The sequence below is a fragment of the Rattus norvegicus genome, chromosome 10 (assembly GCF_021556685.1).
Source record: "Rattus norvegicus strain SHRSP/BbbUtx chromosome 10, alternate assembly SHRSP_T2T, whole genome shotgun sequence".
In the NCBI taxonomy this organism is placed as follows: Eukaryota; Metazoa; Chordata; class Mammalia; order Rodentia; family Muridae; genus Rattus; species Rattus norvegicus.
Genome location: NC_141543.1, coordinates 68,849,055 through 68,871,903, shown reverse-complemented (window position 1 = coordinate 68,871,903; position 22,849 = coordinate 68,849,055). Strand labels below are relative to the sequence as shown.

Genomic DNA, 22,849 nt, shown 5'->3' with positions numbered 1-22,849 from the left:
TTTAACCCCCAACCCCCTGCCTTTACGTCTCACATACTATTATAGATTTGTGCTGTCAAGCCCACTTTAGTATTCTAGGCAGGAGCTCATTGTGTAGCCTCGGCTGGCCTGAACTTGCTGTGTAGAGCAGGCTAGCTTTGAACTAAGATCCACATGTAGGTAGAGAACCTGCATCTGTGTCTCTACACAGGTTTGCAGACAGGCAGAGAACAATTTTATGAAGTCATTCTCTCCTTATGCAGGTTCCTGGAATTGGAACTCCAGTAGTCAGGATTGTATGAAAGCACTTTTACTATGATCTACCTCACCAGCCCCATGTGTGTATGTGTGATATGTCTGTGTGTGTGCATGTGTGCAGTGTGTGTGCAGGTACACGCACCCTTTATTACTCTGCCTTATTCCTTGAGAACTCTTTTTTGGCCAGGCTGACTGTCAGCAATCCCCAGCAATCCCATCATCCTCTCTGCCTAGCGTACACTGGGTTACAGTGTGAATGGCTACACTGTTTTTTCATATGGGTGCTGGGGATGTGAACTCTGGTCCCCATGCATACGCAGCAACTGTCCTTACCCACCGAATCATTTCACCAGCCCCGCTCTTTTGTTCTTACATTAATAAATCTTGCCAGATGTGGTGGTGTATGTCTGTAATCCCAGTATTAGGAAGGCAGGAGGAAAATGGAGTTCAAGGACAGATAGATTACATAGCAAATTTGAGGCCAGCCTAGGCTACATGAGACCTTGTCTCAAAGCAAATCCCTCATGAATTACAAGACACTGAGGCCTTCAAGATTAAGTTGTTTACCAACAACAGAGCTAAAATTCAAGTTAGAATACAGGCGGCCCTGTCAAGAGTTCACGTTCTTAGGCCTGAGAATTGGGCTGCACTGCTGAGCAGACTCGGGACTGGCAGAGGACATCCCCTGCTCCCTCGCCTCAGTGCCAAGGACAGTCTCTACTGCGGCAAGGCCAGTGTGCTGATGCCTCCCAGTGGCTAGGGTACGAAAGAGCGACCCTGATGCTGAGTGCTCACGTGATTGATTGGTCCTCTGTCCCTGCTTTCTCTCCTCACAGAATAAACAACGAAAGGTGTGGCTATAAGAGATCTTTATTGTCACCAGCGGGGGACAGGCAGTGGGGCAGTGCAATATCCAAACCCCAGACCAGACATGCAGCATTCACATGCAGCACAGCTACACAGGCCGGGGCAGGCCAGGGCTGGGGACTGGGCCCATGGGACAGACACCCTTGCACCCTTACTAGGACACCTGGGCACTGGGTTCTTCTGCCACCAGTGGTGCAGGTGCAAAGACACAGAACACTTAGCTGCTTCCCATGGCTAGAAACCCATTATGCTGACCAAGAAGAAAATGGCATAGAGGGAGTGAAGTTTGGCCAGTCTTCAGCACTTGATTCTCTTACGGTTGGCACAGCCTTGCCCCCTGGGAGAGCCCCATTCACTAGCAGGAAGAAGGCCTATAAACTTTACCTGTCCCCAACAGAGCTAGATAGTGACCCCAGAAAGACTTAGTGGGATCAGATTAAGACCCACCCACCAATCAAGGACAAGCCAACGGAAGGGATGTCCCTGAGCACAAGCAGGGCCTCCTAAGGCAGTAGTACACTGAGGAAGCTGCTACAGACAGGAGGCCGTGCTTCTGTGCCTCTATGGTGCAGGGGACAGGGGCAGGTATGACAGCAGGCCCGGGCCTCGGTGTGGGAAGGGCATTATGCTACGGCCAATAGGCCATGGCCACTTAGGCCTCAAAGGGCAAGACTGTGTGAGATGTGGGCTTCCTGGAACAGCATTTAGCGCTTGGAGATTCAGACCAGGAGAGAGGAGAGTGGGTGTCCTACGCAGAACCCTTGTACCCATGCTGGGCTCTGCCAGGGCCAGCGAGGACAGACAGATACATGTAGAACTTGAAGGCACCAGAATTTTGAGAAGCAGCGGGGCCACTCCTCACAGACAGACAGACAGACAGACAGACAGACAGACAGACAGACAGTGATTATCATAAACAAGTTCAACTTCAGTTAAAGTAGATGATGTGTGTGAAGTTGGGAGAAGGGAGAAAAACAGAGCCAGAGGAAGAGGCACATATGGCAGATGAGGAGACAGGCTAGATGGATGTGGCAGTTAACGTGAAGGTGTGGAAAAAAAAGAGAAGGCAGACAGGAGAGAAGGGAAGATAGCCAGAGATGGCCTGAACTCGCAGCACTTCTGGTCCCTACGAAATAAGGCACCAGAGTCAGTAATGTTCTCGCTGTCCCCATGACTTGAAAACAGGCGCTAGAAGGGCAGGCAGCTGCTGGAGGCCGAGTGCCAGGAGCCTCACACCTGCGCACCAGTGGCATTCTTGATCAGTGGTATCTGCAAGGATGAGAGACGGTGTGAGGGCCGCCAGCCTCTCGTCCTGTGGGCTGTCTAGGAGCTCCCACCACAGCTGGAAGGTTCGTACCTTTGAGAGGTCCACACCAGTGAGGGCATGAACAGAAGCAGGCAGTTCTGCTAGCAGCCGGTTCACTTCTGATGTCACCTTGCTGTTGTCCCCACTGAGAACCACAATCTCATCGACTTTAGTCAGGGGTGCGGAGATCTTGGCAGCAATCTAGGAGAGGGTGTTTGGAGAGTTCAGTGAGGAAGTCTGCTCATCTGTCCATCCACTTCCCTCCATGTCCCCCACACACAAAGCAGCCTGGGCACAAGGAATGGCTGCTGAGGTCTAGGAGGGCTCCTGCCTACCTGCTGAGTGCTGAAGGTGGAGGTTATCCACTGGGCCCGGAGAGACAAGGAGACTGACTGTAACTTTGAGTGCAAGCTTGGGCGGGAGGGAACCTCACCTGGGGCAGGGCCTCCAGCACCAGGGCCATCTTGGCCGCATCCCCGTACTTCTGGTAGGCCTCAGCTTTAAGCTTCATCCGCTCGGCCTCGGCCTTGCCCATGGCCTCAATGACTGCTGCCTCTGCCTCCCCGATTTTGCGAATCTTCTCAGCTTCTGCTTGTGCCAAGAGGACTTGTTTCACCCTGAGGGAGCCCAGGCCACAAAGATCAGTTAAGAGATGCTGGGGCCTTGAAATCTCTCTCTTTAAAAAAAAAAAAAAAAAAAAAAAAAAAGATTTTGAGTACACTGTAGCTGTCTCCAGACACACCAGAAGAGGGCATCAGATCCCATCACAGATGGTTGTGAGCCACCATGTGGTTGCTGGGAATTGAATGCAGGACCTCTGGACGAGCAGTCAGTGTTCTTAACCGCTGAGCCATCTCTCCAGCCCTTAAAGTCTTTCCTGGGGCCCAGCACACCCTCCAACCCCCTGTTCTGATGGCTGTCAGGGATGGGAGTTGAAGGTGATGCCGTGTCCTGCTAGCTCTTGGGGAATACAGACCACCAGTTCCCAACTCCAAATGGGAGGGGTCTAACCACAAGGATAGTTACGCACTCTCCCAAGGAACCCTGGACTCTTACTGAACTTCCCAGACCACATGCCTGGGAGCTTATCTGCTTCGCAGAATGGAACAGACTTGGATGAGAGGATAGCATAGCTTCCAAGCTGTGGCTGGGAAGTGGAGAGCTCTTATGACCGAGAGGCCTGACCAGCCTGCCTCCTGGGCCCAAGCTCTCACTTTTCGCCTTCAGCAATCTGCTGGATGCGGTGGGCCTCTGCCTCTGCAGGGCGGCGCACTGTGGCGATGAGCTCCTTGTCTGTGCGCAGGATCTCCTGCGCCTCCACGGCGATCTGCTTCTTGCGCTGTACTACCTCAATCTCAATCTCTTCCTGCCGGATCTTCTGTTGCTCTCTGGCCCCTTGTAGCTCATAGGCCAACTGGGCCTCAGCTGTCTGTAGCAGGAAGGTTGAAGGATTGGCATGTGAGAAGGCAGCCGGCACACTCTGAGCCCTATGCCGGGGACCTCTGGCTTCTCACCTTGATGTTGACCTCCTCACTGAAGGCTGACTTTTGCAGCTCAAAGGCTCTCTTGGAGTCAGCAATCTTGGTGTCTGCCATGAACTTCACATCTAGCATTTCCTTCTTGCACTCGGCTTCCTGGGAATAGCAAGGGTGGTAGTGAGGACAGCCAGGGACCACAGGCCCATTAACCCTGAGCTAGAACCCTATCCTCAGGCATGAAAGAGATATGCTGCATACCCGGATGCCTGCGTCCCGCTCTGCCTCTGCCACACCGATGTCTGCATCTCTCTGTACCACGGCAGTCTGTGTCTTGCCCAGGGAGCTCAGATAGTCTACTTTGTCATAGACATCCTAAGGAAGGAAGGAGGGAAGGAGATGTGTTTGTCCTAGGGAGCAGTCATAAGCACGGAGGGTGTCCTTCCTACCAGGTACCCATCTTCCAGGTGCACACAGGGTCCAGCCTCCCTCCTACTCCTTACCTTGATGGTGAAGCTGAGGATCTCGATGCCCATACGGCCAACATCAGGGGCTGCCACTTCCCGCACCAGCTTGGCAAACTGGTCTCGGTCCTGATAAATCTGCTCCACAGTCAGAGTCCCTGGGGGACAGACGTATCATAAGCCAGTTTCCAGAGGCCTGGCCAACTGAGAAAGGGAGGAAGCCTCTGAGGGCAAGCCTAGGTGCACTCAAGGGTCACGAGGTCTGAGCTGGATCTCCCAGGCTCCCTTTTCAAGTGTTTAACACTGAGCTTTGGTGTACGGAGTAAGCAAATATGTCCTGAGATCTGAGCGGTCTGCCAACACCCTCCTCCTTGAGGTCTCAATTCAGAGACTTCTTTAAAAATGCATTTATTCTTATGTGCGTTTAATTTAAATTTCAAGTGATTTATTTACTTTTATTTTATGTGCATGGATGTTTTGCCTGCATCAGTGTCTGTGTGAGGGCGTCGGATCCCCTGGAACTGGAGTTACAGATAGCTGTGAGCTGCCGTGTGGGTGCTGGGAATTGAATTCAGGTTCCCTGGAGGAGCAGCCAAGTGCTCTTAACCACTGAGCCATCTCTCCAGCTCCTAAGAAACTCAGGAGTATTAGTTTTTGTATGTGTGTGTGTAGGTGCACATACATGTACAGGTAACTGAAAAGGCAGGAGGTCAGCCCTGAGTGTCAGCCCTCAGGTGTGGTCTACCTTGTTTTTTGAGACAGGTTCTCAAAAAGTCACTGAAAGTGACTGTTTTTTGTTTTCGTTGTTTGTTTGTTTGTTTGTTTGAGACAGGGTTTTTCCATGTACCTCCAGCTATCCTGGAACTCACTCTGTACATCAGGCTGACCTCAAGTTCACAGAGCTCCACCTGCTTCTGCCTCCTGACTGCTGGGATTGAAGGTGTCCATCACTACTCCCAGCACGTGCTGGCTCTTTTTAAATACTTGGGTTCTGGGGCTGGAGAAATGGTCAGAGGTTAAGAGCACTGGTTGCTCTTCCAGAGGTCCTGAGTTCAATTCCCAGCAACCACATGGTGGCTCACAGCCATCTGTAATGGGATCCAATGCCCTCTTCTGGTGTGTCTGAAGACGGTGCAGTGTACTCATATACATGAAATAAATAAATTTTTAAAAATAAACAAACAAGGGGTTAGGGATTTAGCTCGGTGGTAGAGCGCTTGGCTAGCAAGCGCAAGGCCCTGGGTTCAGCCCTCAGCTCCGAAAAAAAAGAAATAAACAAACAAAAAACTTGAGTTCTGAGAATGGAGTTTGGGATCCTCTTGCTTTTAGGCTAGCACGTTACCAACTGAGCTATTTCCCCAAACCTACCTTTCTCTTTCTTTCTTTTTTTTTCTTCTTCTAGCACTGGGGATTGAACCCAGTGCCTTCTGCATGCTAAGCTTTATCACTGAACCATACCTTCAGTCCACCTTGAGTTTTGAAATTAAAAACATAAAAAAATGTTTTAGCTCAAACCTCAGTGGGACGGGCTCCCGGCCCAGCCACGCACATGTGCCTGGCCCTGGCTCAGAGTCTGGGCAGGGCCTCACCAAGGATGGAGCGTAGATGCCCCTCCAGGGTCTGCAGTACGACGTTCTTAATGTCCTGCACGTTCTTGCCCAGGAACTGTTCACAGGCTACAGCCAGGAGCTCCTTCTCCGTCATGATCTTCACCTGCCGAGGACACAGAGACACCTGAGCCAGGGGCAGACAGATGGAGGCCCCAGCGCCCGTGAGCAGAGGCTGGCAGTTTTGTACACCCCTCGTCAGACTTGTTGGCCCCGGAGCTGCAGCACAGGGAACTCCTACACTTGGGATGCTGTCTTCACTGGCCCTGGTTGGGCCTCTCCCACACACTTGGGGCTCATCGTCCCTCCACCCCTCCAGCCCACCGTCCCCACACCAGCCAGCCTTTCCTCTGCCTTCCTACAGAGGGGAGACCTCAGGCTTAGGGGCAGCGAATATGAAAAGGACACAGACAGGCAAATGAAGTTGCAAAGAGTGGAGAGGACAGGAGACAGGTCCTTAGGACGTAACGGATGTAACAGCAGTGTCTTTGCCTCTGCAGGTCTTCTGTCAACTCCCTTGTCAGACAATAACAGGTAGAGACCCTCACTGCCCTGTGAAGGGGAGGTGGGTTAGGGTGGGACACCCCTCCCAGGCCCCAGCTGAGGTAGAGGAGCCGCAGCCTGATTCCTAGAATGCTTAGAGGAGGCCAAACTGCCTCTGCCTCATAGAATCCCTTCCTCTGGGCCACCCTGGGAACAAGGGAGGCCAGAACCCTGCCGTCTGTTGTGTCCAATGCCTGTAAAAAATGAGTGTGGGTTAGTGAGACAGGAGCCCTCAGCACCGCTTTTGTCTTGAGAGGGCCACTGAGGAGAGAAAGTGTCTGTTAGTTCTGCTCGGTAGCCAGGGGCCAGGTGGGCATGTTCCAATGCTGATGACCCTGTTGTAGAGGTGACAGGAGTTTTGGAGAGAGACATCCCCTGGTTGGTGTCCTCTCCTCCCCCCAAACCCCAATATGGGGGCGAGGCACCTCAATGGACATGCGTGGGGCTGCTGAGTTACTATACCTGGGCGACACCCGTCACAGTTAAAGCTACCCCCTCGGCCGTCTCTACGTCCTCACAGCGGGGCTGCAACGTCATAATCTCTAGGGAAATCCTGCCAAGAAATGCAAAACAGGGGCATGGGTCTGGGGGCCCAGGGCTTGGGGTGTGGAAGAGTCCAATACCTCACTGCCCCAGCTGGGACAGACCAAAGCTCCAAGTGTAGAGGAGTCTTCAGAAGTATGTAGCTGGCCGTGTGTGCAAAGATCACGAGGGAGGGCAGAGTAGGAGCAGGTGGCTCTAGGGGAGGCAGGAAGTGGGTAGCATATGTGTACATGTTTTCTGTTCACCATCCTGGCTTCAACTGTGAGTAAAACAAGCAAGAGGTTGTGGTGGTGCTCTGGGGCCAATGGGGACAGGGAAAGCCTAAGCTATTAGCAGTGTACGTGTGTCCTAGGACAGAAAGCAGGTACTGGGACTCTGTCATGGAGGGTGTGCATGGGTGTTATCTGAGTGTTGCCTATTTTACTCCCTGGATACCCCTACTCAATACCCCTAGGAGGTTATCTAGAAAGTTCTGCTCATTGGGCAGACATGCTGAGGGTATGGCCACTGCTAGGCCAATATATAAACACCCCTCTACTTGCCCCTTGCCAGGGAAGCTGTCTGGTCTCTTTCCCTCAGCGGGGGCTATGACTTGAATACCCTTTGGTACTGAGCCTAGGCAGGTCACATGGGAAATGCAGGCTGGGGCTACACTAGCATATTAATTCTAGAAAGAGCTCTGGTGCACCAACAGCCTCCTGTCTTTGTTTACCTAAGCTTGAAAGGTACCTGGGCATTGTGAGAGGATTCAGGTATAGTGATGGTGTAGGAGGCAATGGGGTTGCTGAGGGAAGCCCAGTGGGTGAGGAGGGTCTCCTTCCTTACTGGTGGGCTGGGAAAAGAAGGATGCAGGAGGGGGTTGGGGATTTAGCTCAGTGGTAGAGCACTTGCCTAGCAAGCGCAAGGCCCTGGGTTCGGTCCCCAGCTCTGAAAAAAAAAAAAGAAAAGAAAAGGAAAAAAAAAAAAAAAAGGGATGCAGGGGTTTTGCCTGAGAAGGCTACAGGGCACTTAGTGTTGAGGAAAAGGAAGGGCGAGCTACTGTTTAAACTGTTCCAGACTGGGGCGGTACTAGTCACAGCTGGTAGGGGCTTCTGATATCAGAGAGCTGACACATGAAGTGAGGATGCTGGGAATCTGCACGTTACGGAGAAAGCTCGAGGAACTGCTCAGCAATCTAGCTAAGAACAGACTCACTATGGATGCTTGCTAGCCATCGGATGACCTGGCAGAACTTCCAGAATCCCCTGAATGTCTTAAGGGGCAGAGGCAAGGAACCTGAAGAATCTACCTGATTCTACCCTGGCACCCAGAGCAGCAGAGAGGAAAGAGAGAAGGAGGGAGGCACACTCTCAGGAGGAGAGTCCATCCAGCTTCTGCCTGCCAGGCCCCGCAGGGCAGGAAGAGAAAGTTAGACATAGAGGAGGAAGCAGGTGAGTTATTACCTGTGCAACCCCTGTTACGAATAGCGGGACCCCCTCCGACGTCTCAATATTCTCACAGCGACACAGGATGGTCATAACCTCCAGAGACAGTCTGAGGAGCAGCCAGGGGATAGGGAGAGGTAGGGACAGGAAGGGTGGGAAGGGACACAGCAAACACACATAGTGGTTACCAGATACGCACTGATGCCTGATATATCGGGGCACGGGATGGTGCTCTCAATATTTCCACCCACCCAAGCCGGCTCAGTCTAAGGCTGCAAGAGAACGCAGGTACCCCCTTGCTGGCCGAGGCTTTTTAGCCTCTTGTCTCTATTCCTCTCCAAGAAGGAGCTGCTGGGCTGGGGGAGAGGTCTGCTAAGTGTCCAGAGTCAGGGCCAGAGGTCAGGAGGCCTGTGTGGCGGTACCTAGGTTGCAACAATGTCATTTTCCCGAGACATTCCTGCCATAATCTGGGGAATTCGGCCGTATCTCCACCCTCCTATCACAGGAAAACCTGTTTCCAGAAATTAGGATGATGTGGCCACTCTGGGAATTAATAAGCCACAGCAAATACTTCATCATATTTGGGGTATGGACCCTCAAGTTTGGGGTTAATATTACTAAAAACCCAATTTAGATCCAGGAAACCCCAAAGAAAGTTTGGGATGTCTGACTGGAAAAGAAGGCTGGGGAAGAGAATACTTGTGCCAGAACAGTCACAGGGGTGGACTCGGAATTCCAAAGTTGGCCATGGACAAAGAAAAGAGTACTAGTAAAGTAAACAAGCTATGCTGGTGGGCCAGACCTTTAATCCCAGCCCTCAGGAGGCAGGCGGATCTCTGAGTTCGCATGATCTACAGAGTGAGTTCAAGGACAGCCAGGGGCACACAGAGAAACCCTGTCTCGGGATGGGGTGGGGGAACCAATCAACCAATCAAAAACTAAAGCAAGAAAGAAAAGAAGGTGCCTGGGGTCTGTTACTCACTCCAGCTATGTGCATATGCACAGGGCAGTGGCTGAGGCAGAGGCAGGCCTAGAGTGTGAATGGGCTCCTTAAACCCAAAGAAGGGAAAGCAGAGGCTGAGAGCAGTGGGGCAGACGCTGGTGGATGGGATGGGATGGGAAGGCTGCTGAGGGACAGGCAACCCAGAACTCCCACCTCATTGGTGGGAGAGGCTGTGTTAACAGCTGCAGCCTGGGGCTCCGGCCATGCAAAAGCTGCCTTCATTTGATGCCTTAACACTGGCACCCCCGAGGCCTAAGAGTACTTTGGACATTTTTATTTTCAGTGCTTGGTAATGGAACCCAGGGCCTTGCACATGCTGGACCAATACTAAACCAATTTACCACAATTTGACCTGGCTCAGACAGGAACCCACCAGAGCTTTCTTCTGGGAAAGGAGAGAAGGGAGCAGGAGGAGGGGAGGGAAGGAGGAAGACAGGGAGGAAGGGAGGGCTGCAGCTCAGATGCCAGAAGTGAAGGAATTACTCAGAAAAGGGGGAAAGAGCTGCTCACACAAGGGCCCCAGGAATGCTAAGGGTACTGCAGCAGAGAAAAGCAAGAGGATTCACTGGGCCTTGGGGAAGAAAGGCTGACACCATAGGTTGGTGACATTCCGGGCTGTGGAAAGTTCTTCAAAGCTAGGCTGAGGTAGATGTCTGATTCTTTTCTTTTTTAAGATTTACTTATTTCATGTATGTAAGTACACTGTAGCTGTCCTCAGACACACCAGAAGAGGGCACCAGATCTCATTACAGATGGTTGGGAGCCACCATGTGGGTGCTGGGAACTGAACTCGGGACCTCTGGGAGAGCAATCAGTGCCCTTAATGTGGAGCCACCTCTCTCCAGCCCTCTTCTCGGTTTTTAAAGATTTTTAACATTTATTTTTATGTGTATAAGTGTCTGCCTGCGTGTATGATTGTGAACCATGTGTGTGCCTGGCTCCTGAGGAGGTTAGAAGCAGGCATCAGACCCTTGCGGCTGGAGTTGCAGACAGTTGTGAGCTGCCATGTGGGTACTGGGAACTGAACTTGGGTTTTCTGCAAGAGCAACAAGTGCTCTTCACCACTGTGCCAAACCTCTACCCACTCCCCTGCTTTTTGAGACAGTCTGTATATCATAGCTCATCAGTCGAGAACTCCCTGTAGCCCAATTCTACTGGAGCTTTAAATGTAGCCTCTTGAATATACCACAACGCTAGGCTGGGGAAGAGAAGGTGCCAGGCTATGGAGATGTCCCATAAATGAGCCAGGGCTGGAGAGCGTTGCAGGTGAACACTAACACTTGGAAGGAGCTTGCTGAACTTGAGGTCAGCCTTGGTCCTAGAATGAGGTGCAAACCCTTCAGCTTTCACTCCCTAACTGTCAGGGAAGCCTAGCCTTCCTGTTCTGGAGCTCCCTGGGGCGAGAACTAGGAGTGGGAGACCTGAGATTTGGAGAACAGGACACAGGACATTGCCCTAACAATGGCTACTCACATAGCACCTATTTCTGGCCAGGTCCAGCTGCCTGGGCCTGGTGTGTGTTGGAAGCTGTTCTTGTGTCTTCTGGCAGGCTAGGTAATCCAACCAGGTGTGACAAATTGATTATGACATTGTTGGCCTTGGAACAGACACAAGAGTCCCTCAGGATCTCTTAGGTAAGAAAGCTCAAGTGACAGCAGAAGGCAGGAGAGTAGAGGGGGGTCCTGGGAATCAGTGATTGCTGAAGAGTTGTCATGCTTCACGCCCCTCAGCCTTAGTATGCCCCAGACACCAAAGACCCCAAGCACCAGCAAGTTCATGCAATCATAGGGCCCTCTTTGCTGACTGGTGGGACCTGAGTGGAGGGGATTTCTGCTGGAATTTCTATTGCTTTCCCCTCAGGATACCAGCCTATATTTCGCCATGAGAAGTACTGACAGATTGGTGGCAGGAATGCTTTCCAACTGTAGGTATTGAGGGAGCAGGGGAGGCAGTACCTGGCCCTGTGCTGAGAGCTCTGGAGGTGCCAGCAGGGAGAGCTGGATGGTGGGCACTGTAGGAGCTGAAACTTCCCTGCCTTTATTAGGTTTCAGTCTGGAGACTTTCCATACTGATTTAGGATCCCACACCGCCTCACCAGGCCTGGCAGGAATTTCTTTTTTTTTTTTTTCCGGGGCTGGGGACCGAACCCAGGGCCTTGCGCTCGCTAGACAAGCGCTCTACCACTGAGCCAAATCTCCAACACCTGGCAGGAATTTCTTATACCCCTAGACTTGTTCTAACCTACCGTTACAGATCCCTTCTGACTGTATGTCCATTCTGAATCTTTCCTTGCTGCAATGCTCTCAAAGCTAGTTTGGGAGAGGATGTATGTAGGTTCTGCCTTCCTCTGCATACTCCTTTCAAATAGTGTATAATTAAGACTTCTGTGTATGCATTTTTTGAGACAGGGTCTCGAACAGCCCAGGTTGGTCTCAAACTAGCTGAGGCTGGCCTTGAACTCCAACCAGGACTGGAGCCATGTTGTTAGGCTGGTGTTTTGTTTACAGCAGCTCTCCCCCTCAGCCCTCCTGAACACTTACGCAGACATAAGCCTGGGAAGACTTCCTGAGGAACTGAGCTAGAATACAGAATCGAAGACTCTGCCTGGGCAAGACTGCAGTCTTTGGGACAGAAGCAGGACCACTTCCAATCGCAAAGAACACTCAGTCAATGAGGGGCTTGGCATGGGGGTGGTGGAGTTTTGCTGGTTGTTGTTGTTGGTTTTTTGTTTTTTCAACCTGACACAAACCTAGACATATCTGGAGACTGAGAAAATGCTTCCATAGACCAGTCTATGTGGAAGGGCTCAGCCCATTGTGGGTGTTGCCACCCCTGGGCAGGTGGTCTTGGATGATATATAAAACGGGTTTAGCAATCCATGGGGAACAAGCCTGTAAGCATTGTTCCCCCTTGGCCTCTGCACCAGCTCCTGCCTTGGGCTCCTGCCTTGGGTTCCTGCCTTGGGTTCCTGCCTTGGGTTCCTGCCTTGGGTTCCTGCCCTGACTTCTTCAGTGATGGAGTATGACCTGAAAATTGTAAACGGAAAGACTGCTCTTCCTCTCTAAGCTGCTTTTGGTGTTTTTTTTACAACCACAAAAACCCAACTAAGACAGACCCACAGGACAGACCTTCCTGATGTGTGCTTCCTGTATCCCTGAGCAACCCATTTCTATTTCTGTTTCTCTTGGGGGCCTCCTCCTACCAGATGGAGGGGTGGGATGGGGGATGGGAGATGCTCAACTTGGCTATGTGGTGAAGGAAATGGGCCCACTGGAAATCCCTCTTTCTTGCCCACCAGGATGAAAGATTCCAGAGCCCCTAGACCCTTACCTCTGAGTGTCCGAGATACACCACCAGGCCCAAGCCCAGCCGCCAAACACATACTGCTTGTAGTCAGAACCACAACAGCCCCCTGGGAAGCAAAGGGAGCCACTGTTGGTCAGTCAGTTCTTGGGGCTATCTGCCCTCCATCCCCTAATAAAAACTTTGGCCCGTTTTACATATTAAAAATTGTGTTTAAGGGCTGGAGAGATGGCTCAGCGGTTAAGAGCACCCGACTGTTCTTCTAGAGGTTATGAGTTCAATTCCCAGCAACCACATGGTGGCTCACAACCATCTGTAAAGAGATCCGGTGCCCTCTTCTGGTGTATCCGAAGACAGCTACAGTGTACTTATATATAGTAAAAAATAAATCTTTAAAAATTGTGTTTAAGTTACATTTATGTGTGTGTGTGTGTGTGTGTGTGTGTGTGTGTGTGTGTGTGTGCATGAATGTGTACCATAGCCTGTGTGTGGAAGTCAGAAGGAAGTTTGTAGAGCTTAGTTCATTTCTTCCACCATGTGGTTTCTCGGGATCTAACTCTGGTCATCAGGCTTGGTGGCAAACACCTTTACCTACTGAACTCTCTCACCGTAGTTGGACTGTCTTGGAAATATGAACTTGAAAAGTTCAGGCTAGGGCTGAAGAAATGGCTCAGTGGTTAAGAGCACTGACTGCTCTTCCAGAGGTCCTGAGTTCAATTCCCAGCAACCACATGGTGGCTCACAACCATCTGTAATGGGATCCGATGTCCTCTTTGGTGTGTCTGCAGTTAGCAACAGTGTACTCAGACACATGAAATAAATAAAATAAATCTTTAAAAAAAGAAAAGAAAAGTTCAGGCTGGCCTTGAACTCTCAATGCTCTTCTTGCCTTAGCCTCCTGGAGGATGAGTTATAGATATAAAACACCATGTCTGGCTTTCTGATTTTTTAAACTTTTTTTTTTTTTTTTTGGTTCTTTTTTTCGGAGCTGGGGACCGAACCCAGGGCCTTGCGCTTCCTAGGTAAGCGCTCTACCACTGAGCTAAATCCCCAGCCCTGGCTTTCTGATTTTTATTTTGAAACTGGGGCTTACTATGTAGGCCAGGCTATCCTAAAATCTTCCTGCTGCTCCCTTCATAGCCCTGAAGTTACAAGTCCGGGTACCTCTGCCCAGCTTACCTCTGGCCTTTACTTGCTCTGAGATTTGACAATACTTCCTGTTGGTTGCCAGGTGCTAAGATTACACATAAATGCAAGACAAGTTCTCCCTGTCCTCGGGGACTTAGAACCCAGTTGTTAAGACAGCAAATTTGCAGCTGGGCACAGTGTTGCACACCTTTAATCCCAGCAGAGGCAGAGGCGGGCAGATGTCTGAGTTCCAGGGCAGCCTGGTCTACAAATTGAATTCCAGGACAGCCAAGGCTGTTACTTACACACACACACACACACACACACACACACACACACACACACACACACACACACGTCTCAAAAGCAAAAACAAAAAGGGAAAAAAACCTAAAAGGACCCAGGTTTGATTCTCAGCACCCACATGTTTGCTCATCATCACCAGTCACTTCAGTACCAGGAGAGCCAAGGCACCAGGCACACATGGTACACACATGTACGTGCAGGCAAAACATCCATACATAGAAAATAAAAACTTAAAACCCTCATAGGGGGTGAGGAATGGAAGAAGTGTATCCTGGGAGGATCATATCAGGAGACTCGCTCACCACTGTGGGCTGGATGGAGTGGGATGGAGGGGCAGCCCTCTGGGTTTGGGTGGGGGTAGAGAAGTCTTAGGAGTCCAGACAACAGCCTTACTGTGCCTGACAGATGTATCTCGGTGGGGCTGGTGCTCTATTCCCAAAGCCTAGAGGGCTCAGAATCACCTTGGTCCCCTTGTGGGAACAGGCAGGGAAGCGAGGCCTCAAAACCAAGGCCTGCTAGTGGAAGTGAGAGGAGAAAGGGGAAAGGCTTCAGAAGAAAATGGTTCCTGAGAATTGGCTGTGGCCATGCCAGGCATGTTCTCTGTTTAGAAATGAAAAATAAGGGCTGGAGAGATGGCTCAGTGGCTAAGAGCACTGACTGCTCTTCCAGAGGTCCTGAGTTCAAATCCCAGCAACCACATGGTGGCTCACAACCATCTATGATGATGTCTGATGCCCTCTTCTGGTGTCTGAAGACAGCTACAGCATACTTACATATAATAAATAAATAAATCTTAAAACAAAACAAAACAAAACAAAAACAGAAATGAAAAATAAAATCCACTGCTGAAATTCTTACTGTGAACTCCCATTACACATAAAGTTCAGGCAGTGCTAGTATAGACGGTAAAGAGAGTTAACTTACCGTGCAAAGAAATGCATAGAAAATTATGAATAAGAAGAAACATTTGAAGTTAAAGAAAATGGGTTTTCGGGGCTGGGGATTTAGCTCAGTGGTAGAGCGCTTACCTAGGAAGCGCAAGGCCCTGGGTTCGGTCCCCAGCTCCGAAAAAAAAAAGAACCAAAAAAAAAAAAAAAAAAAAGAAAATGGGTTTTCTTTTTTTCGGAGCTGGGGACCGAACCCAGGGCCTTGTGCTTGCTAGGCAAGCGCCCTATCACTGAGCTAAATCCCCAACCCCCGAAAATGGGTTTTCATGAAAGCTTTAGGATGTTTGCTTCCCAAGGGCCAGAGTTCAGGTAGTTTTTTGTAACTGGGTTATATTGTCTCCAGGGACCTGTCTAATCAGCACCACCATCTGCAGCAACTATACAACAGAACATAAACAGAGATTGCTTTGCTTAAGGAGGAAGATACTGAGGTAAGGAAAACAGAGTGGGCATTCCTTGAGTAACCCAGGTAAGGCACGTGGCTGACACAAGTGTGTAAACTCCTGGTGCAGGATTTTATTTTGTTTGTTTGTTTTTAAAGACAGAGTCCCATTATGATAGCCTTGGCTGGCCTGGAACTCACAGAGTTCCTACCTCTATCTACCATGTTCTGGAATTTAAAAAGATGGTTGGTCTTTTTTGCTTCTTTTCAGCTACAGGATTGAACCGGGAGTTCCATATGTCAGTTAAGTGCTCTACTATAACCTCAGCTTCTGCTTCTGTGGCATTCTTACTCAAGAAAGCTTTTACATAGGTGCAAATATATCTGTGATAACACAGAATGGTAACCACTGGCCATTTGTGGCTGTTTAGCACTTTAAACATGGCTTATGTGAATCCTTTTCTTTTCAATGTCAGGGAAAAACCCAGGACTTTGCCCATGGAGCTGTCCACTACCCTTGGACATTTGTGTGTTTGTGTGCTTGTCTGTGTGTACACCACTACACCTAGTTTATGCAGTGCTGGGGTTCGAACCTAGGGCTTGTGCATGCTAGGCAAGCATTCTAAGCCCCAGCCCCAGGGTTTGGTTTCCTTTGCTTATAGGCAGGGTTTCACTCTATAGACCTGTTGGGTCTGTAACTTGCTAGGTAGACCAGGCTGGCCTCAACTCAGAGACCTGCCTTCTGAGCGCCGAGATTAAAGGTGTGCACCAACATACCCAGCTTTCTTTCCCCAAAGATTTATTTTTATTTGTGTGTATTGTGCATGTGAGGGCAGGCATCCACAGAGACCAGAGGAGAATATCATATCCTTGACAACTGGAATGACAAACAGTTGTGAGCTGCTGTATATGGGTGCTGGGAACCAAACTCTGGGGTTCCCTTTAGGAGCAATAAGTGCTCTTAATCACAAAACCATCTATCCATCACCCCCACCTGCTGCCTCCCCACCCCCTTTTTGAGATAGAATTTCACTCCTCAGCTCAATCTGGCCTTGATCTTTTTTTTTCTTTTTCTTTTTCTTTTTTTTTCGGAGCTGGGGACCGAACCCAGGGTCTCGAGCTTGCTAGGCAAGTGCTCTACCACTGAGCTAAATCCCCAACCTTCTGGCCTTGATCTTATAGCCAGCGCTAATGCTGTTTTTCTGGAGTGGAAAGACCTATATCCATGGAGCTGCTTTCCAAGGTAAGCACCCAGGAGCGTCTCTGCCCTGGGAGGTGTTGTAAGAGAGGCCTCTGAGGACAGGCAGTTACTCTGAAACCCAAACCATCTTGGGATCAAGTGAAATTGGAAGAGGGCCAAAAATCACAACTCCTGTATCTTCTGTTTCTGGTTGGGGTTGGTGAATGGCTGCCTTTGACCAGCTCTAGGCTTCTCAAACACACTCTGGAAATGGATGGTACCCGTGGGGGTCCCAATGGGACAGGCTGGTGGAGTGTGTCCTTTACCTTTCACACAGTCTCTGACCTTGGAGACAGCCTGTCACAGTCCATGCTTGGCTGTGGCCAAGGGCAACCTGCCAGGTTCTCAGAGGCAGTAACAGGAAGCTGGGGCCTGGCAGGCTGCCCCTACTCCCAGAAGCCTCTTCCCCTGAAAGGGATCTCCCAACTTTCTTTTTTTTTTTTTTTTTATTTTCCCACTTTTCAGATCTCCCAACTTTCTGATTAATCTTAGCAACACTGTGTGTGTACCCTTGTCCATGCAGGCATACGAGGAGGCCAGAGGTTTACACTGGAATGTTTCCTTAATAGCTTCACCTTATTTATTTATTTGTTTGTTTGTTTGAGAGTCTTTCACTGAGCCGGAAGCTTACCATGTTAGCTAGCCTAGCTGGCCATCAAGTGTTCCCGATGTTAGCACCTAGCTTTTACATGGGATCTAGGGGGCAAGAAACGTACACATTGGGTCACTTCTGCAGCCTGGTGTTCTGTTTTTGCAACAGTGTCTTACTATGTAGTTCTAACTGGCCTGGGACTCATGGTGAGCCTATTGTCTCTGTCTCCTCAGTGTTGAGATTACAGGTATGAAATACCATGCCCAGCTAATGAATACTTTTTAATATTCCAGCTGTATCTAAGAATTCATTATAAAAATGTCTATAAATGCATCAACTCAAATGCCCAAGGAAAAAATTATAAAGGGTAACATTTAAGGCAGGATTTTATGGTGCCAAGTTTCACTTTGGACTTTTTGTTGTTATTTTTTGAGACAGGGTTTCTCTATGTAACAAGCTCTGAATATCCTGGACTCACTTTGAAGACAGGCTGGCCTCAAACTCAGAGATCCACCTGCCTCTATCTCCTAAATGCTGGGATTAAGGGCATGCGCCTCCACACCTGGCCTTTTTTTTTTTTTTTTTTGGCTTTGGACTTTTAAAAAAAATGTATTTTATGTGTATGGGTGTTTTGCCTACATGTATGTCTGTGCACATGTGTGTAGTGTCCACAGAGGCTGGAAGAGGACAATGGATCTCCCCCCCCCCTTTTTTTTAAAGATTAATTTATTTCTTGTATGTGAGCACACAGTCACTGTCTTCAGACACACCCGAAGAGGGCATCAGATAGATGGTTGTGAGCCACCATGTGGTTGCTGGGATTTGAACTCAGGACCTCTGGAAGAGCAGTTAGTGCTCTTAACCTCTGAGCCATCTCTCCAGCCCATGGATCTCCCTCTTAATTGTTGAGTCATCTCTCCAGCCTCAGGTTTGAACTTCGTATGTAGCTGAGGATGACTCTGAACTTCTAATTCTCCTAACTCTACCTCACAAGTGATGGGAACCAAACCTAGGGCTTTGTATTCTATGCCAACAGTCTACCAACCGTGCCACATTTCTGGCACTGTACTTCTTTACTGATGTTAAATTCTGGGGGCTGGAGAGGTGATCTAGTGACCAAGAGCTCTTGGTGCTCTTACAGAGGACACTGGTTGGGATATGGTGGTTAATGGAGGATCTGATGCCCTCTTCTGGTTTCCTTGGGCACTGCACTCATGTGGCACACAGACAGACATGGAGGTCAATCCCAGCATTTGGGAGGCAGAAGCAGGTGTGTCTTTGGGTTCTAGTAAGGGCAGCCAGGGCTACACGAAGAGGTCCTACCTCCAAATACAAAACAAAAACAAGCAAACACAAAAGAATTAGTGATAGATGTAATCACTGGCTTAGTTTCAAAGTAGAAACGACTTTTTAAGGGGCCCGTGACTGCAGGGTGTTTGGGGGGCTATCTGCCGGCAGTATTCTGGCTTGTGGCTGACAAGCATAGTTAAGGTATTCATCACTACGAATATTAGTGCTAACATTTCTCTCTTATACATGCTTAGTCAAGTGCTCTCCCACAGTAACACCCTCAGCCTCTCCTTTAAAATTAAAAAAGAAAACTTTATTTTCATGTGCATCGGTGCTTGCTTGTATGGATGTCTGTGTGAAGGTGCCAGATCCCCGAACCTGGAGTTATAAACAGGTATGAGCTGCCATGTGGTTGCTGGGAATTGTACTTGGGTCCTCTGGAAGAGCAGCCAGTGCTCTTAACTGCTGAGCCATCGCTCCAGCCTGCCTTTAAAATGTTTTCTGATCTCCTTTCTTTCCAAGACAGGGTTTTTCTGTATATCCCTACTGTCCTTGAACTCCCTTTGTAGACTAAGCTGACCTTGAACTCACAGAGAGCTCCTTCCTCTACCTCCCAAGTGCTGGAATTAAAGGCACGCACCACCAACTCCCAGCACTTAAAATGTTTATTATATTTTATATATGACTGCTTGGCTGCATGTATACCTGCATGCCAGAAGAGGGCCATGAGCTAACATGTGGTTGCTGGGAATTGAACTTTGACCTCTGGAAGAGCAGACAGTGCTCTTAACCGCTGAGCCATCTCTCCAGGACCCTAAAATATTTTTTTCTCCATCTTTACTAACTTGGGTGTTTCTTATTTACATTTCAATTGTTATTCCCTTTCCCGGTTTCCAGGCCAACATCCCCCTAACCTCTCCCCCTCCCCTTCTATATGTGTGTTCACCTCCCTATCCTCCTCCCCCCTAAAATATTTTTTTTTCTTTTCTATTTTTCGGAGCTGGGGACCGAACCCAGGGCCTTGCACTTGCTAGGCAAGCGCTCTACCACTGAGCTAAATCCCCAACTCCCTAAAATATTTTTAAGGTGGGAAAATAGTTTCGTTTTCTTGAGACAAGCTCCAGCCCAGTCTATCTTTCAGTTCTCTAAGCAGGTAAGACTGACATTGAACTTCTGACTCTCCTGCTCCCTTCCCACCAATCAAGTGCTGGGAGTAGAGACATGTTCTGGCCTTGTGCACACCAATACTCTACCAATTGAACTACATTCCCAGACCTATAAGGAAATTTCTGAAAGGAGAGAGAGAGAGACTAGTTTTGTGTTCCAGAATGAAGGAGGGAAGCTGGACAATGGCTAATGAGAAGGATGACTACTGGAATTAACAGCCTTCTCTGGAAAGGGCTGAGTGCCTTGGACTAACTGCAGGTTCAAGGGACACACACAGACCAGTGCGGGCAGCTTCTCTGCTCTGCTCTCCTGGGGATCTATTCAAGTGGGGGCACTGCACCCCACACCATTTCGGTGCCGTTACGTTAGGTGTTATTTCTCCCCAGTCCTCATGACCTGTGCCCATCGCCTCTTAGCATGGCTTCCTCTCTCCACCCGAGAACAGCTTCAGTCCAGCTCTGCATTGGCTCTGGAGATGGGTACAGGACCACCTGTCTCAGGGCTGCCTCTCACCCTGTAGTTGCCAGACTTTCCACAGGCCCAGAACTCAAGCTTTGGTCTCCTCAGCCCAGTCTGGGCTTCCCGAAACACAACAGGAGAAAGGGTAGTGCAGATTCTGATTTGTTTATCTTTGAGATTTTATTTTTATTTTAGGTGTGGGTTTTTGCCTGCATGTATGTCTGTGAACCACGCATACAGTGCCTAAGGAATTCAAAAGAGTATGTGTGTGCCCAGCGGCTGGAGTTAGCTGTTAGCTGTCATGTAGTTGCTGGAGGAGAGTCCTCTACAAGATACAGTGCTCTTAACTGTGCCATTTCTCCAGTCCTAGACTTTGATTTGTTTATTTTAAAGATTTATTCATTTATTTTTATGTACAGCATTCTGCCTGCATATGTGACTGCAGGCCAGAAGAGGGCACCAGATCTCATTACAGATGGTTGTGAGCCACCATGTGGTTGCTGGGAATTGAACTCATGACCTCTGGAAGAGCAGTCAGTGCTCTTAACCGCTGAGCCATCTCTCCAGCCCGTCCTGGAACTCTTAAAGATCGGGCTCTGCCTTCCTTGTGCTGGCATTAAAGGTCATGTGTAACCACACCCAGTAGAAAAAAAAATTGCTTATTTTGTGTGTGTGTGTGTGTGTGTGTGTGTGTGTGTGTGTGTGTGTACTTTTTGCATTAGTTTGTTTTTCCAATATGAGTCCTGGGATTACACGTAGATCATCAGGCTTGGCGACAATCTCCTCTGCCTGCTGAACCATCTCCTTAGATTCTGATGTCTAAAACCCTCCTATGCTAGAGGAGTGTGGCACGGTGACTGACAAGCACGAGTCCCCAGGGTTTGACTCCCAGCACCATAAGCACACTCACACAAAATCAAGCTGGGTGTGGTGATGTTCGCCTGTGATCCCATCAGTGGGCAGGCAGAGGCAGGAAGATCCCTACAAGTTCCAGGCAGGGGTACCAAGCCAAATTTGCCTTTCAATACAAGCACAGGGGTTGTTCAACACTTCCGAGCACACACTGCTCTCTCAGAGGACCCACATTCAGTTCCTACTGCCCATGTCCGATGGTTCACAACCATTTGTAACCCCAGCTCCAGGGGATTCAAAGCCTGCCGAGCCTTTTCAGGTATCTGTACTCACCAGCGAATATCCACGGACAGACAGACAGACAGACAGACTGGCACAGGCACACACATACAACTTAAAAAAAAATAGAATTAGGGGTTGGGGATTTAGCTCTGTGGTAGAGCACTTGCCTAGCAAGTGTAAGGCCCTGGGTTCAGTCCCCAGCTCCGAAAAAAAGAAAAGGAAAAAGAAAAAAGAAAAGAAAAAGGGAAAGAAAAAAGAAAAGAAAAAGAAGAAAAAAAAATAGAATTAACCTTAAAACCCCTCAAAACAAACAAACAAACCAGTTCCCCTCCCCCGCAACAAAACAAACTGAAAACTCAAGCCTACACAAACTATTGGACAAGGAGGGAGCCAAGACTGGGCTTTAGAATGCCAAAGTTGGCCTCTGTGCTTTCCCTTCTGACTCCAACCAAGACTCTTCAAAATGAGATGTGGTATTGTATTTCTCCCACTTTAGTAGGGTCCTGATTAGGGACGGGGAAGATGTCTCAGTAAAGGGATTGATTTTGAGGTCCAAACAATGCCGAAAGCTATGTTTGGGGTCCAATGGATTTATTATACCTCCCCAAGAATGGCATCTAATAAGCCTTGGCTCGGGGCTTCTACCTCCCCTTTTGGCAGCCAGCCTTTTGATTCTGCATACAGGCTGGAAATCAGTGCTGATGTTGGGAAGAGGTTACAGTTGTGAGCTTGCATGCAACAGGGTCCTTGGTGGCTTGAGCTACCTCCTAGGACATCCCAAATACACCACTTACATAAATATCAGCTTTAAGGCTCCCAACGCTACAGTCCCATCCAGCCAAATCTAGAGCTTGCTGCATTTTGTAATCTAGAGCGGTACAGGCCAGAGCCGGGTTACCCAACTGTAGAGGCCCCACCCGCGTTTGCAGGGCGGGTGATGGCAGTAATTCCTGGCAAGCCCCAGCCTGCTCGGAATTAACGGGTCTGCCTCACCCGGAAAAGAGGGACTCATGCCTCAGGCCCCTCCCCGTCAGGCACCTGCCTTCCAGAGCTGCGAATCCCAGTACTGGAACCTACTGCATACGTTAGAAGCCCCTAAACCCACGGTGGAGCAGAGGAAGGGTCGAACGCCTGAGGCTGTGCTGTGGGAGCGAGGACTGCTCTCTGGGGGCTAGCTCAGGTGCGTCAGAGGGACCCGAACCCTATGCTGGCCCTTTCCCACCCCACCCCTCGCCTTCCCCTCACCTGAGACCACCAGTGCCTCGTTGGGGCCCACCGTGTGGCAATTGCCCATGGTGCCGCTGGCAGGCAAGCAGGCCTTGGGTCCGCAGCGACCTGGAGGGCTGTGGCGGGTCCGCAGCACCGGCCGCGCCCAGCCTATCCCGCCTCCCCCAGCCCCGCCCGCCTGCGCCCCTCTGCGGCCGCGGCCCCG

At 49.7% G+C, this 22,849-nt stretch overlaps 1 protein-coding gene and 1 long non-coding RNA gene across 9 annotated transcripts in view; one reads left to right on the top strand and one right to left on the bottom strand.

Annotated features, from left to right (window-relative positions):
• Positions 1–1,089: 1,089 nt before the first annotated feature.
• Flot2 (flotillin 2) lies at positions 1,090–22,824 on the bottom strand. Of its 8 annotated transcripts, XM_087574656.1 has the most exons (12): positions 22,663–22,824; positions 12,800–12,881; positions 8,485–8,575; positions 6,962–7,052; positions 5,939–6,062; positions 4,389–4,507; positions 4,147–4,260; positions 3,925–4,044; positions 3,625–3,839; positions 2,844–3,027; positions 2,462–2,611; positions 1,090–2,373 (listed from the first exon to the last, which is right to left on the bottom strand). In XM_087574656.1, the coding sequence occupies exons 4-12, from the start codon at positions 7,034–7,036 to the stop codon at positions 2,335–2,337; spliced, it is 1,140 nt and encodes a 379-aa protein (XP_087430782.1). In that variant the 5' UTR covers positions 7,037–7,052; positions 8,485–8,575; positions 12,800–12,881; positions 22,663–22,824; the 3' UTR covers positions 1,090–2,334.
• Positions 15,497–22,849, top strand: part of LOC148002981 (uncharacterized) — a 24,515-nt gene continuing 17,162 nt past the window's right edge. Inside the window, exon 1 of the long non-coding RNA XR_015631839.1 lies at positions 15,497–15,584. This is a non-coding gene — a long non-coding RNA (uncharacterized LOC148002981). The remainder of the gene's footprint in view (positions 15,585–22,849) is intronic.